Here is a 15,110-nt window from a genome sequence, read left to right on the forward strand (position 1 = left end):
GGTCAGAGAGGGACACAGGAGGTTGGCCAGCTGGGGAGGGATCGCAGGAGGGCTCCAAGATTTGACTGGCCCATCTCACTCAGTCCCTATCAGCTGAATCCCAGCAGCATTCTAACCTACTGCTCAGAGCATCTGCCTCCTGATGGTCAATGCATGTCATAGTGACTGGTTGACCAGTCAACTGTCTGCCCCTTGGTGGTCAATGCACATTATAGTGAGCCATTGAGCCACCTTAGCAAATCATTAGCATATTATGCTTTGATTGGTTGAACGAACAACCAGATGACTGGACACTTAGCATATTAGGCTTTTATTATATAGGATATATATTATACACACACACACACACACACACACACACACATATATGCATTCTCAAAATAATTTTGAAGGAAATTCAGACATTCATAAATTTTTCATTATATTTCATTATCATAAATATTAAAATATTATTTCATTCTAAAATGTAACCAGAAAATTTGACAATAATCTTTTCAAGTCCTAGTTCTATTCTTAGCAGGCCAAAAGCCTTTTAAATATCATCCAGCAATTCTTAAAAAGGAAGATTAGAAAATTCCCAGAAATTGTGGCTTTTTATCAAGACTTATACAGAGGGAAGAATATAACATTTGGGAAAAGAGACGACCTTTGTTTATCACCAGTGACAATAGCTGCCATTGGCAGGGAAACCTGGAAGTTCAGATCATCACGGCTGTGACCTTAGACAAATTACTGTATTTCTCTTAGATTTTGTTCTGCAACTGTGAACCAGCGACAGCGTTCCCTCACAGTGTTGTAATTAAATGAATCAGCTCGTGAAGGATCTGTCATGTGGCACTTAAGAAAGATTGGGTGCCTTCCTCACTTCAGGGCACTGTGGTCCCCCGGCCGGAAGCCATGTCCCATGTTTATATGGCCTGACTGCCATAAGTGTCAACCGGCAGTTGGACATCCCCTGAGGGGTCCCAGATTGGGGAGGGTGCAGGCTGGGCTGAGGGATTAGTGCCCCATCCCCAATGCAAGAATTTCATGCACTGGACCTCTAATACTAAAATAAAATACAAAGGTCATCTCTGTGAGCTGACACAACTAATTTAAAGCATTTCATTTCAGTGAAATCTCCATAATTAGAAAGAAGTACTCATGACTGCATCATTTATACCCTAGCTCCCTTACCACCATTTTTTGGTGATAATTCTTAAACATGGCTGTAGTAATCCTCCACTAGGTTGACACTGCCTCCTCTAGGAGACATTTAAAAATACCAGTGGGATTTGGGATTGACACAATTTCAGGTGCTCCCGAATGGCACTGGAGAGGAAGCGGGAATGTTGATGTTCTACCACGTGCAGGGCAGTTTCACATGAAGAATCACCTGGCCCAAATGTCAATCATATGCCTTGGGAATCACTGCTCTGACTCTGTCTGTTGCCTTGAGTTTTCTATTTGTTTTTTTTTTGTTTGTTTGTTTGTTTTTGTTTTTTCAAAAAAATATATTTCTACTTGCTGATTCAGCAGGAACACACATTTCCAAGGTAAAATACTTGCAAAGTCTTTACTTACTACTAACAAGCAGCAGTAGCGAACCATGGTGAGATTCAAAATATTTAACAACCTGTGCAGCACAGGCTGGATATATTTCCTTCAGATCCTCATGCCACTTGCTGTTGGGTAGTTTTTCTTATGTCTAACTTCATATGTTCTGAATCTGCACTCTTCTGGGTGAGAACCAAAATCACTATGTTAGAGCTCTCAATGTATTCAAAACTGTCAGTGGACTTGAGTTGACCTTTCTGCATTATGGCTATAAGGAAGCTCTTTTTCATTTGGAGGGAAACACCAACCTGCTTAAGAGGCAGAACTGACTCATGAAGTAAATCAGAATTTCCAACTAAGCAGCACCTGCTCTTAGCACCACTGCTTTATACATTTCAGTCTCAGTAACTCTAGAGATATGCTCAACAGTGGAGTTCCCCATTGTTGAGTGCTTGCTGCTCAGAGAAATCCTGCAGTTCTCCATTATTAGCTGATTTGGGAGCATCGGCAGAGGCCCAGAAATGTGGTTACTTTATCCCTTAGAATTCATTGCCCAAGGGATATTTTAAGAAATCAAAATTCTAGTAGAATAAAGAGTTCAAAATTGAATGCAAAGAGAATTCTAGTGCTATTGTTGTTTATCTGTACAAAACTGAGAATTATTTTGAAAATAAGAGAGCAAGGCAATAATATAAATCTTGACTGAATGAATAAATTTATGAAATAAATTACCACAAAGCAGTGCTTTTTAAAAATTAATAATCTTTCACTTCTGGTATTTGTCTCTCATTTCCAGGGACTGCAGTAAACACCTTTTAAGTCTGAGTATTTTTCTATTGTTAAATCATGAAGTTAACTTACCCTGGAAATTTGACGTAGATTAACTAAAGAGTATCACTGACAACCTTAATAGATTTACCAAAATCTCTGACACCAAGACTAATATTATTGTACATAGTAAGTGCTCAATAAAAAGATGCTGGGTTGGCATGAAAGGAATTTAAGTGATTTGACCCAGTCATATTATTATAAGAAATGCGTGAATTTACAGTTTCAAATTTTTTTTTAATGTTTTAGCAAGAGCAGCATCGATAAAATAACATAGAGCAGCTAGGAGGCTATTTTGAAGGATTGTAATCACTTATATATACATACATGATGTATCATAAGTATATACATATTACTTATCTTTATTCTTATGATTAAGTCAATCTCATTCTTTGTATTTATATCAAATACAGAAAGTCCAAGCCTGAAGTAGTGAACAGTAGCACAGAGAGGGAGACAGATGGCAAAGGGAAGATATAAGGTATGAGCTACATGGAAGTTTCTCCGGAAAGTATCATTTGGGAGTAAATTGGATAGCCACATAGGAAGAGTTGTCATGAGACCATCGGGGCCCTTGCCCACTCTCAGCATTGCAAACCTAGCATGGCACTCTTTCCATTGAACTTTCATATAGCTCAGAACCATTTTCATTCATTAGAACTGAGGTTCTGCTGCTGTAATAAAGGCTCAACACAATGGATGCCTAAATGAGATGGGAGATTATTTCTCATGCATATGTTATTCTGAACATGAGTGTAGATTTGATGTGATAACCTCACAGTGTTGAGAACTCAGATTCCTTCTTTCTTTTGCTCTGCCATCTTTGTTTTCATGGATCCATGGGAGCTCAGCATTGCATCTACATTCTGGCCAGAAGGAATCGGGAAAAACGAACAAGGGAAATTCATAACTTGTCCTTTAAAAGGCACAATAAGAAAACCATACACACCACTTTGGCTTACATCCTATGTCCCAATATTTGGTCACATGTTCATAGCTAACTAAAAGGGATTCTAAAATGTAGTCTTTATTCTGGGTATACACATAGCCAGCTAAATATTTCATCACTACAAAAGAAGGAAAGAATAGGTATTGGGGTACAACTAGCAGTGTTGCCACACCTTTTCAGTAGAGCATGCCAGATGGTTATTAAGAAGTAGCTGGAATTGGCACAAGGTAAAATGTATCTGTCATTTATACATACAACACACCTATATGTTCCATCATCGCTGGGAAGTCTTGTCCAAAAGTAGCTTCTGTAGTGTACGCTTCATATCTTGCTCTTTCACTCTTCATCTCTGAGTTTTTTTTAAGTTAACTAACTTGAACGGATCCCTTTAGCCTCAGAGTACTTGCATATGCCAGGCTATGCATAATTCATGTACCTTCCATAATGAATCCTTAGCCATATATTTTGTTGCATGTTATTTGGTAACATTTGAAATCCCAAGATATTAAAAATAGATAGAATAGATTCTGTGTCTATGACTCTGTAGTATTAATATTAATGTTTCAAAAATAGATTCTGGAAAAATGTGACCTACATATGGCAGTAGAGTGGAGATTGGCCAGCTTCTCAAGTCTGTCTTAGAACTGGGCTTTGGCCTGTTGGGGAAAAGGACAAGAGACCTATCTTAGGGAATAGGAACAGCCCATCTTCCTACTTTGCTGAGGAGCATTTGATGAGACCTGATAAACAGATGAGCTGTGGGGAGTGTAAAGCCTTTTTATATTCCAATTATCCAATTTGGCATTTCTTCATGTTAATCATTCCTAAATGATAATTGATAATTTGGCAAGATACAGCTGAAGGGCTCTTGAAACCTCCTGAATGCCAATACATAGACAATTGAGAGTATTCACTGATGCTGACAGTTATTAAGATTAATTAGTAAAGCTTCTCTTCATAAATGTGAGTGGGTCACCTGTTTTAGAGACCGAGATACACGTGACATTATTGATTAGGTTTTCTTTTTATTTTAGTTCATGTTATCCAGTGAAACTTAAAAGGCAGAGCTTTAAAAAAAAAAAAAAAAAAGGCTGAGTTTTAAGACAGTTGGGATTTCCCTTCTGTCTAAGGGATCTGGGATCTGTTGCCTTACAGATTTAATGAAACCAAAGGCAGCGGCTTTGAAAATAAACCTCACTTTCTTCTCTGGATACTCTCTATGTGGAACAGTTTCATTGCTTTGTATTTGCCTTTCCTGGCATATTTTCCTTTATCTTTTCATAACAGCAAACAGAACTATTGTGATTTTTTTTTATTCACACAAGTTCCTATAGAAAATGGATTCAAAGTTTAGGAACGCCATTAGAAAACACTATAAACAAGTTCAATAAATAAATGACAAAGCAAAGAAGTATCTGCTGCCCTGAAAAGGAGCTAGTTTCCGTGATAATCAAAGAGCACATATAATCCAAAAGAAAAATCTTATAAGAGAATGGCCACAATATATCAACAGAATGATCACAGGGAGGGAAATAAAATGTTCAGCCTCATTCAAAATTTAGTAAATGAAAATTAAGAGAAATTAAATGTTTTTTTAGTGTATCTGATTAGCAAAACACAAAGTTTTACTAGTAAAGTATCTCGTGTCAGTAAGTGTAGTAGTTGGGAATATGTACTGGTGTGTGTGTAAATATGGACAACTTATTTGGAAGACAGTTTGGTAACCCTATTAAATTTTAAATGTACATAACTTTTGGGCCTATCATTTTACTTCTAGAAATTTATTCTATGCATATTTATTGCAATAATTTTTAGAGTAATAAAAATGGAATTAACCCAAAGATTCACCAATATATGACTAATTAAGTTATATGTAGACATACAGTAAAATACTCTGAAGTTAAATGCTGCAACTCTGCTTGGGTTTATATGGAAATATATCCAAGGGTAAATATTTTTCTTTTCTAACATTAAAAACACAGTTGTACAACACACATCTGTGTTTTATATATGTATATACATATCTATGTGTGGATATATATGGATATTCAGTTATATATGTATACTTATAAAACATCTGAAAGGACAAAGGTGAACAATTATTAGTTCCAGCTTCTAGGGACTGAGACTTGAGTTGAGAAAAGTAAAATGAGAATTGCCATTTTCAATGTTTTTTTACATGAGCAAATATATTTTATTAGAGAGAGACAGATAGAGAGGAGAGGAGAGAGGAGGGGAAGAGAGAAGAGAAGGAAAGGGTAGGGATGAAAAATGGAAAGAAGGAAAGGAATGAAGAAGGCAGAGAGCCAGGGAGGAAGAAAGAAAGCCTTCGGAAGTAGTGTGCCTATCCATCTAATGTAGTTTAGTGCCTTCTTCCCTTGAGTGCATATACTACGTCATTCTTGACCTTGGGTAAGGAGCAGCACAGCTTTGTTTTCCCTTGTTCACTCAGTGTGCTGGCAACCCCTCCACTCTTTCTAAGACCAATGGAAAGAGTTAAGTCAGAAAATCTAGGGGGATGGGCTGGTTAAGGAAACATCAAAAAGAATCATATTCTCAAATCCCATGTAAAGGATGTGTTGTAAAAAATTATGAGACCAGGCAATATGTTTTATGTTTACATTTTATAATAGCTGAACTGAAAGCAAAAATATATTTCTTATTAAGAGTTGGTGAATGGCAAAATAGCCTAAGTTTATCCCCAATCCTTAGCCATAACCAGATACTCTAGTACTCTTATAATAGGGCTACTGAAACTTTCCTACTTTTGTACCTTTACCGTGAGTACCATCTATTACAGTTAGGTTTGTTTATTTGTCCTTCATCATGCTCCTGGGCACCCCAAAATTCTGCTCCCTTCTCTCTGGGCCCTATTCTCTGTGATGGAACCCAGCTCACACAACAGCTCATTCAATAGCTAAAGGTTGTCTGTCATGCTCACTGGGGAAACAGTGGCTCCACTCTATTCTTTATTCCTCTGTACTTTTAAGATGCTTCATATGGAGCCAAAGCACGTGTCCTAAGTTCTTCAGCTTTTCAAATTGTGGCAAAAATGAGAACTCCAAATACCTTTCATTTAAAATAAATGATTGCTCTCTCTCTCTCTCCTACATTTCCCCCTCACAATACTTGCCTTACTCTACCAGTCTTTGCTTGTGTGCTTACAATATACGAAGCATTGTAGGAGGTACAAGATAAATATGACCTACCTGTACACTTGAAGAACTTAAGAGTTTTACAAATGCGTTAATAACTAGTGTTTGCTAAGTGGTATTCTAAACCCTTTACAAAAACAAAACTGATTTAATTCTTATAACAACCCTATGAAGTGGGTAGCATTATTGTTACTCCCATTCATCGAAAAGTTAACTGAAGCTTGAAGAGATCAAGGGATAGTCTCAAGGTCAGACTGCTGATAAGTGGCAGACCCAAGAAGTCTTCCTGCACCCATGCCTCAACCACTGTGCTCTCTTGCCTCTCAGCGTGCAAAGAGCTGCATCCTAAAGCAGCAAGTGTTAAATGCCCTTCAGTGATGCAAAGTGCAATAGGAATTCAGACAGAGAATGTATCTGGAGGAGTATTCATAAGGGTACAAGGCCGAGGTATTTTAAGAAAGATTTTGACAGATGTAATGCAGGCAATGATGGCAAGTGATGTAGCTGAAAACTTTCAACATCCAGAAATTTAATGAACAGCATGCAGGCTAATTGAAATTTTTTTTAATTAAATTGTTTATCCTGTCTTAAGCAAAATTTCAGCTGCAAATATAAACTAGGATTACATGTGAACTAGGGTTAATTTTTTAGGAAATATGACCATTAGAATCATAAGGAGAAATTATGTATTTTCACTACTTACCTTTATTCAAATCTTCTTAATAAGGTAATAATGAAGATAAACTATAGAATAATATGATAGATGGGACATTATGCATACATTATACATATGTATAATATAGATATACAGTATACCTATATAAATGATATAGGTTAGATATAGATATAAATATAGATATAGATATGATATGAATAAAGATATTGATATAAATACAGATATATTACATATATTTCATCAGTTTATTGCCTTCATTTTCCAGGTGGGAAAGCCCACTTAGAAAATGTCAGTGTCCTGCTTAAACTTCTATAGTGAACTAAGTGGCACAGCTTTTATCTGAGCTCAGAATTCCCACTTGTAGTCTGCAGCTCTTTGCTCAGCATGGTCACTACCTTAGTTTGATTTATTTTTCTTATTTCATTTAATTTAGCCCCAGAGACACTCAAATCAGAAAAAGGTTTTCTGTGCACCTGAGCAAGGAACCAAAGCAGGATCTTAGGGCATCAGGCTCATTTGATGCAAAATCTTTAGTCCTTTATTCCCTCATTTTCCCCCTTGAGAACATTTTTCCACTATGTCCTGAAGGGTAATTAAGGAAATATCAAGATATTTGAGGACACACTCAATGGATGCCCAATGCCCAGACTTTCCATTTTTAACCATGCAACAAATCTGGTTGACCTTCACTAAAATGTCATTTTAACTTTTTTCATTAGGATTTGGTAATGGGTATAAAGAAAGAAACTGAAACACAACAGGGCTGTTCATTCTGCACAGAAAATGTAGATAAGTCCATTTTGAGAGTGGTTCCATGAATAAACGCTCATGCTACATTTCCAGTAGGGTTTGTATTGTTGTCTATTTGAGACTTTGCTCATAGCACTTAGCAAGAGGTCTAATTGGTGTACACAGTGGTATGGCGGTCCGGGGAGGCCTGTGCTCCCAAACCAAATTTATATTCTCAGGAACATACTAATTAGTAACTTTCTGGAAAATACAATAGTTATTCTTAGCTTGTTACTTTGCAAATTATTGGGGATCCAGAGGAACCAGCCATATAGTTTGTGCTTCGAGGAATATTGCTTTATGCTTTCCCCAATGAGTACATTCTTATGAAAAGGCACCTCTGACAGGTATGGGCAGTGAGAATTTACCAAATCCTGTGAAAAGTGGGGTGAGACACTACTATGCCTCTGACCAATCAGCTACCTGCTGCCCAACCACTGACTGCCAACAATTGCCACAGGCTGAGGTTGCTCTGTAAGTCTGGCTTGATCCTGAGAAGCTAGGGCCAGGACATCTCACTTGAGAGTCTGGTGCCCTGCAAACATGTTGTTTAGAACCAATCAGCAATCAGCTAGGCTGAAACAGAATAATGAAGGATACCACCTCAGCAAAGAGAACGTTGATTGTAAGGACCTGCTGAGGTGAAGAAGTGATGGGACAATCTATAGATGGTACAGAAGGGCTATTTGGTGCTTTGCATAATTCTAAATGTGCATCTTCCATTTCCATCACATGTTTAAATTTATATAAAGTGGGTGATTGGTCTGCTTTAATAAGAGTGTATCCAACCATTGGGTTGTAGAAATTTCAAAGATTTTATTTTTTGACAGGATGCCTGCCGTTTTTCTCTCTTGAGTCCCGCTTGTTTTATTCATTTTGGGGTAGTTGCCAATTAGACCAAATTGGTAAGTATAATTAATGGACAACATGAATTTCCTCTTAAACCCAGCTAGTTACTTCTTTTTATTTATCATCTCAAAATACCATGTAAGATAGAGAGGCAGGAATGAGCATTTACTGAGGTCCTAGTATGATCCAGGCACATCACTTGGCATTTTTATATATACTGTCTCTTTTAATACAAAAACATTCAGGCAGGAATTCTCTTCTTAGACTGACATGATTCTAAAACCCTTTCTCTTTTCACTCTACATAAGAAAGCATTATCTCACTTAAAAAGACACTCCCCTAAAACTCTGTTACCTTGGAGGTCTTAAAGGTTATTATTTTACTCAATAACTATTTGAACACAAACTATGCCAGACACGTTTTGAGCATCTGTTTAGGTGAAATGAATCATAGGCAGAACTTTGGGCAGAGGACATTGCCTCAGTGTCAAGATGGTGGAGGAATTCACAGGAACTGCATGAGCAGGAGATAGTACAGGGTGATGGCATGGAGAGTGGGGATGGATGCAAACAGAGGAGCTCCTGATCGTGTGCCCATGGCTACAGTCTTTCTTCATGTGACTCGTGGACTTCCCTTTGTCATCCTATGCCTGAGAATATATGAAGGAGGCTGGGAAGGCAAAGGGACGTTCAATTGTCATCACTGGCATCTTTTTTGATCATTGCACCATCATCCAACACATTGGGGTAACCATGACATGAAATTTTTCATCATTGAGCCCATAACTGTTCCATGAGATAACAACTCTGTAAGATAATAGTCACTGCAGAACTTCATTCAGGAAGTCCTGAAAGTAGGAAGCAGCGGATTTATATTCTCAAAGACTGAAAGCCCTGGGTTCAAATCACATGACTTGACAAGGAAGTTAAATTTCCTCTGGGAAGGTTACATGTATATCGGGAACATAACATTGCCTTCTGTGGTTGCTCTAACCTCTTTGGCCCAGTCACACAGACTTTCTACTGCTGGCAGACTCGAATCGCATAAAAGACCATCCAAAAATACAAATACCAAATTCATAATCAGTTAATGTAGTGACTTGCCATTTTTTGGATATTCTCAGCTCAATGATCTTCCTTTTTCAAGTATTTCCCTCTAAAGAATAGGTTGTGTGAAGAAGCCAGCACAGTTTTGGCATCTGTTCTCTCTTCATCTTTGCTGGACACAGTTGGCTAGGTCACTGAAAAGTTCGTCACGCTTGTTAATGAAAAGTCACTGTGTCAATCAAGACAACAATGGAGTCAAAAGACTAATGTTGAGAGAATGGAACAAATTTGAGTGGAACCTATTTCTTGGTGTTTGCCTGTCTTGTTTATCTGACTCATTTTCCAGTTCAAACTAGGAGTTCTCTCTTTTTGAGAAAAGAGCCTCTCCTACATTAGAAATATTTGCTCAGGGACTGGAACAGTTTCTGTAAACAAATGAGTGTGACAGGGGAAATGTCCACAGTTTTTATAAGGCTTTGGATTCTTCCACAACAAGGAAGAATGCTGGGATCTCCTTTCAGATCAGAAAGATCTGAGTTGCAATTGTTTGACTGGCGTATGGTCTCAAAGTCAGCAAAGTTTTCTTTGATGGTTGGATCTAATAGGTTCCTTTCATGACAACATAAGCCTTCTTGCTTGGACCCAATATCTTCCTGTTTTACTATCAAAAGACTGTCCATATCTTTATTATTTCTTGTTTTTCTAGCTTCTCCTCCTTGGCAGTCTCCTTTAAATGACATAATCTGTCAGATATGTTTTTGTCCTGTCTTGGCATTTGGTGAAATTCCAATGCCTCCCTTATTCTACTTATTGGCAAAACTTACACTTCATGTCTCAGTTCAGAATCTTCTCTTCTATGAAAACACACACACACACACACACACACACACACACACACACACACACCATGATCTTTTAGGCTCCGTTATTCACATCCTCCATACTCTCACAGTACTCTCTGTAAACCTCTGTTGTAGCACTGGCTCTTTTTGGTAGAATGGTTATCTGTCTACCTGCCTGCACTGGCCCCATCATGTGTAGATTGTGAGCTCCTTGTGAGCAGAAGCTGGGTCTTCCTCGTATTTGTCATCCTGTAAACGGAGCACAGTGCCTGGCACATGCAGGTAGGTGTTCAATAAATGTTTAGAGTAAAACTTCAACATTTCGCTCTCTGGCCTTATTTTTAGCTATGGTTTCTATCCTACAATAGATAAGCTTAGGTATTAAAAGCCATAAAGGAAGGGCAAATAATAAAGCAATAATACCTAGAAAGACTCAGGGAGGATAAATGGATAGGGACATGTCCAGGAAAGGACCATCGCCCATGCTTCTGTCGTTTGCATGAAAGCGTTCACTCTGGGAAGCTGCACTGTGCTCCTGTTCCTGTTGCTAAATCACTTCTGCCTTATGAATTTAGAGATACTAAGAATATATTTTCTGTAGCTGCCAATGCTAGCATGGCTTCATTATTTCCATTTATGCAGAAAAAGAAATACCTGTAGATTTTGCCCTCATTCTTTAAAGTGATAATTGTCCATGGCTGCTTTTCAGAATAGATTAGGGTCAACCCATTTCGTAGAAATGCATGCTAACTTCAGAAACTTAGACAAACATAATGAGAAAACTTGTGCTAACGGAGTACTTTTCTGCCATAATCAACAGTTTTACAGTGGGATATACTTAGAGAAGAAAAGGTATCTCATTCTCTAAGGGTCTTATAAAAAAGTGGGCTGAGATTTTAATTTGCTTGAATGGACGAGGCCAGGGAATTTAATCAGAGGACCCTTGAAAACCCCTTCCTAGAATTGAAAATATTTTCCCTATCCCTTCAAAAAAATTATTTGGAGCATTTCAAGCCATTGGAACTAATGGATGTAAGGGTGAAGTATAATTCATATGGGCTTGCACGGTGACTAGGAATAGTGCTCCCACAATGCCTCTAATAGAGTTGTCAGACATTTTAACAGAATAAAAATCTTTAAACCTTGAACCATTAGCTAAAGATCATTAACCCCCAAGAAAAGTGATAATAAAGATGTTATGCCTTATTTTTTTTTTTTTTTTTACCAAATTAGCAACAGCTGATATATTTTTTTCTGTTTTGGCATCCATTAGTGAAATGAATAAGCAGCTATTCCCCTCACTGAGCAGGCGGTCCCTGTTCTGCAAGGCTAGGTTTCAAAAGCTGCGTGGAATTCCACCTGCTACCAACCCGCAGGCGAACACTCAGATTTCAGGCCAAGGAGTTCATGGTTCTTGGTGGCTAATGAGCCTTGGCGTCTCTGTGTCCAAGCGGGGTTCTGTGGACAGTTCCTGCTGGAATGAGGCCGGGGGAGGAAGGGGTGAGAGACAGGTGCACCTTTGCTAAACAAGGGGTGAGGATGGAGGAGTCAGCTTTTCTAGTATCAAACAGATCTGAGCTGAACCTTCCTCATTAGCAGCATTTCTTCCATTCACAGGCAGTGAGCACTGACTTGGGTGCACATCACAACTTCCTGTGAAATCTGGGGGAGGTCCCGAAGGAAGCGGCAATTAAACTTGGCATGGCTCTGCCTCGGGAGTGTGTGCAGGGCCGGGGCGGGAGAGGCGGGGGGAGAGGACAAAAAACTCGCTGCCCCTGGTATATGCACTTAGGTTCTGCTTTCCTGGCATGTATGGAGCAGGATTTGTTTCATTCTCTTTATTTATTCGGCTTTATTATTCTAGAAATAAGAATCATTGTAGTGAGTATATATTATTGTTCATAAATTTGGGTATTTAGGAAATGCCACATAGTAAATTTTTTCCTTAATTCAGATAAACCTAAGTCTAAGCCTCCTTTTATCTAGTTTTGGTAAACTCAATCTTAATTTTTATTAGATATATATTTCTCTCCACCCTCCAGGTCTCTCTCCCTCTTTTCCTCCTCTTCTTACCTCCCACCTTCTCTCTTCTTTTCCTCTCACTCCTCTCTCTGTCCCCTTCCTCTCTCTCTCCCCACATTCAGTCTCTCTCCTCTCCTCCCTCTCCCTTACCCTGCCCCTCTCATGTTTACAGTATTTCTGGAAAATTGGGAAAGGGCCTCTTAACTTCCCTCAGCCAAGGTTACCGCTGATACAGTGCCTGCCAAGCCTGCTTGGCCGCTAGGGCAGAGGGCCCTGGTGCTCCCGCCCTGAGCAAAGCCGGTGGGATTTCTCTATACCTGGTGTCACCAGTGCTCAGGGTGCAGCAGCCTCAGGTCTGGCACCCCAAGGTGTACTTCACAGCAGTCCCCCTCAGACCAGGTGCCTTTGCTAATCACATCCGCATGGAGCTACATTTGGGTAGAAAAGGCAGAAAATAAACAAAATATTATATAGAGCGTATTCAGCAGTGATAAGTGACAGGGAGAGAGGTATTGCAGTGAAGGCAGTGCGGGGAAGGAGTTGCGATTTCAGGGGAGTGGTGGGAAGGCCTCACTGAAAAGGGGGTGTCTGAGGAAAGACTTGGAGGAAGTGAGAGAACCACCTGTGGGGTAATTTGGGAAGAACATACCTAGACCGTTTCTAGATGAGGGGACCACAATGAAAGGTGCTGAGGTGGAAACGTAGGCAACATATCTGAAGAGCCTCAGGAGGCCTGTGGGGCCATACAGAATGAGCAAGAACGAGAGAAAGAAATGGCCAAATGCCACTGGCAGGTCAAATAAGAAGAGACCCAGGAACTGACCATGTTGTTAGTCCCTTCTCCCAGTTCCAGGTTGGGCAGTTTTCTCCTTTTCTCCCCATCAACATACTTGACTCGCTCTTCTCCCCCTTCCAGACATCAGTGGCTTAGGAGTTTAACAAGTTATTGAGGAAGCCTCTCTTCAGGTCAGCAATTCAGGCCTCCCAGGAGAAATGACAGCCTGCTGAGCCCTTTTTGAATGAGGAGATAGAAAGAGCAATGGAAAGCAAAATAGAAACTAATTATTAACTCCAAAAATGATCTTGCTACACAGAAAAAATATTCTTTACTTTTTGGCATAGTAGTAAGTAGAGAATGTATTAAATGGATTGGAGTGGTTCAGTAGTTGGTTCTAAAGGCTGAGTTGCAAGAGGGGTGCATATGTTCTGATGAGGACATATTGCATCAATCACATACAAGTAGAACAGGTGTCCACGCTTGGCTTACACAGTCAGGTTTCCAACTTGATCACTGGCAAGCTCAGGCTTGGCAAACTAACAGGTGTTGCCGTATGCGAGTCATTTTTATCACATTAGTTAGACCCAAAGGTTTGCAAACTATGGCTCACGGGCCAAATCCAGAGAGCCATCTGTCTTTGTAAATAAAGCTTTATTGGAACATAGCCATATCCATGTTCATTCATGTACCGTCTATGTTGCTTCTGAGCTACCGTGACAGAGTTGAGCACTGAGATGGTTGCAATAGAGACCCTTCGGCCTGCAAGTCTGAAAATATTGGGTCGGCAACTAAGTAATTGCGGATTTTAAAAAAATCAAAGACAATTTTTTCATGGAACTAAATAACTTTATTCTGTAATGTATTGCCCATTTTGATCAATGACCTTTTGCCATCTTTCAGGCAGCATCATAATTTCACGTTCAAAAAACTTCTGGTTTTTATTAGCAAAAAACTGAATCAGGTACGATTTGACATCATCATCATTATTGAAATTTTTACCATTCAAGGAGTTTTGTAAAGATCGAAACAAAAAGTAATCAGATGGTGCAAGGTCAGGACTATATGGTGGATGTGGCAAAACATCCCAACCAAGCTCCATTAATTTTTGCCGAGTGACCAAAGATGTGTGTGGCCTTGCATTGTCATGATGGAATACAACACCTTTTCGATTTGTCAATTCGGGCCGCTTTTCTTCAACTGCATTGTTTAATTTCGTTAGTTGTTCAATGTAGACATCAGAATTGATGGTTTGGTTGGGTGGTAAGAGTTCAAAGTAGACAATTCCTTTGTAATCCCACCAAACTGATAACAAAACCTTCTTTTGATGAATATCAGCTTTTGATGTTTGAGTTGGTTCACCTGGCCTGCTCCACGATCTTTTCCACTTGATATTGTTGTAAACAACCCATTTTTCATTGCCAGTTATCAGTCGTTTTAAAAATGGATCATTTTCATTACGTTTCTTTAGCAAATCGCAGCTGCTAATGCGTTGCGTTAACTGTGATTCTTTCAGTTCGTGAGGAACCCATGTATCGAGTTTTTGAACATAGCCAAGTTGTTTTAAGTGATTTTCAATGCATGTATGTGATACATGAAGCTTCTCTGCAATCTCACGTGTTGTACTGTGACAGTCCGAATTG

General features: G+C 39.1%; 1 protein-coding gene across 15 annotated transcripts in view; it reads left to right on the forward strand.

The window, feature by feature from the left end:
- The window catches only part of TRPM3 (transient receptor potential cation channel subfamily M member 3), a 663,453-nt gene that overhangs the window by 477,644 nt on the left and 170,699 nt on the right, over window positions 1-15,110 (forward strand). For 6 of the 15 annotated variants that reach the window (XM_045580121.1, XM_045580123.1, XM_045580128.1 and 3 more), the window contains exon 7: window positions 8,764-8,838. The exons of the other annotated variants lie outside the window; for them this stretch is intronic. In XM_045580121.1, the coding sequence (XP_045436077.1) occupies window positions 8,764-8,838 (75 nt within the window). The remainder of the gene's footprint in view (window positions 1-8,763; window positions 8,839-15,110) is intronic. 15 annotated transcript variants of the gene reach the window in all.

This window comes from Pipistrellus kuhlii, unplaced genomic scaffold (genome assembly GCF_014108245.1).
Source record: "Pipistrellus kuhlii isolate mPipKuh1 unplaced genomic scaffold, mPipKuh1.p scaffold_m20_p_12, whole genome shotgun sequence".
Taxonomy (NCBI): Eukaryota; Metazoa; Chordata; class Mammalia; order Chiroptera; family Vespertilionidae; genus Pipistrellus; species Pipistrellus kuhlii.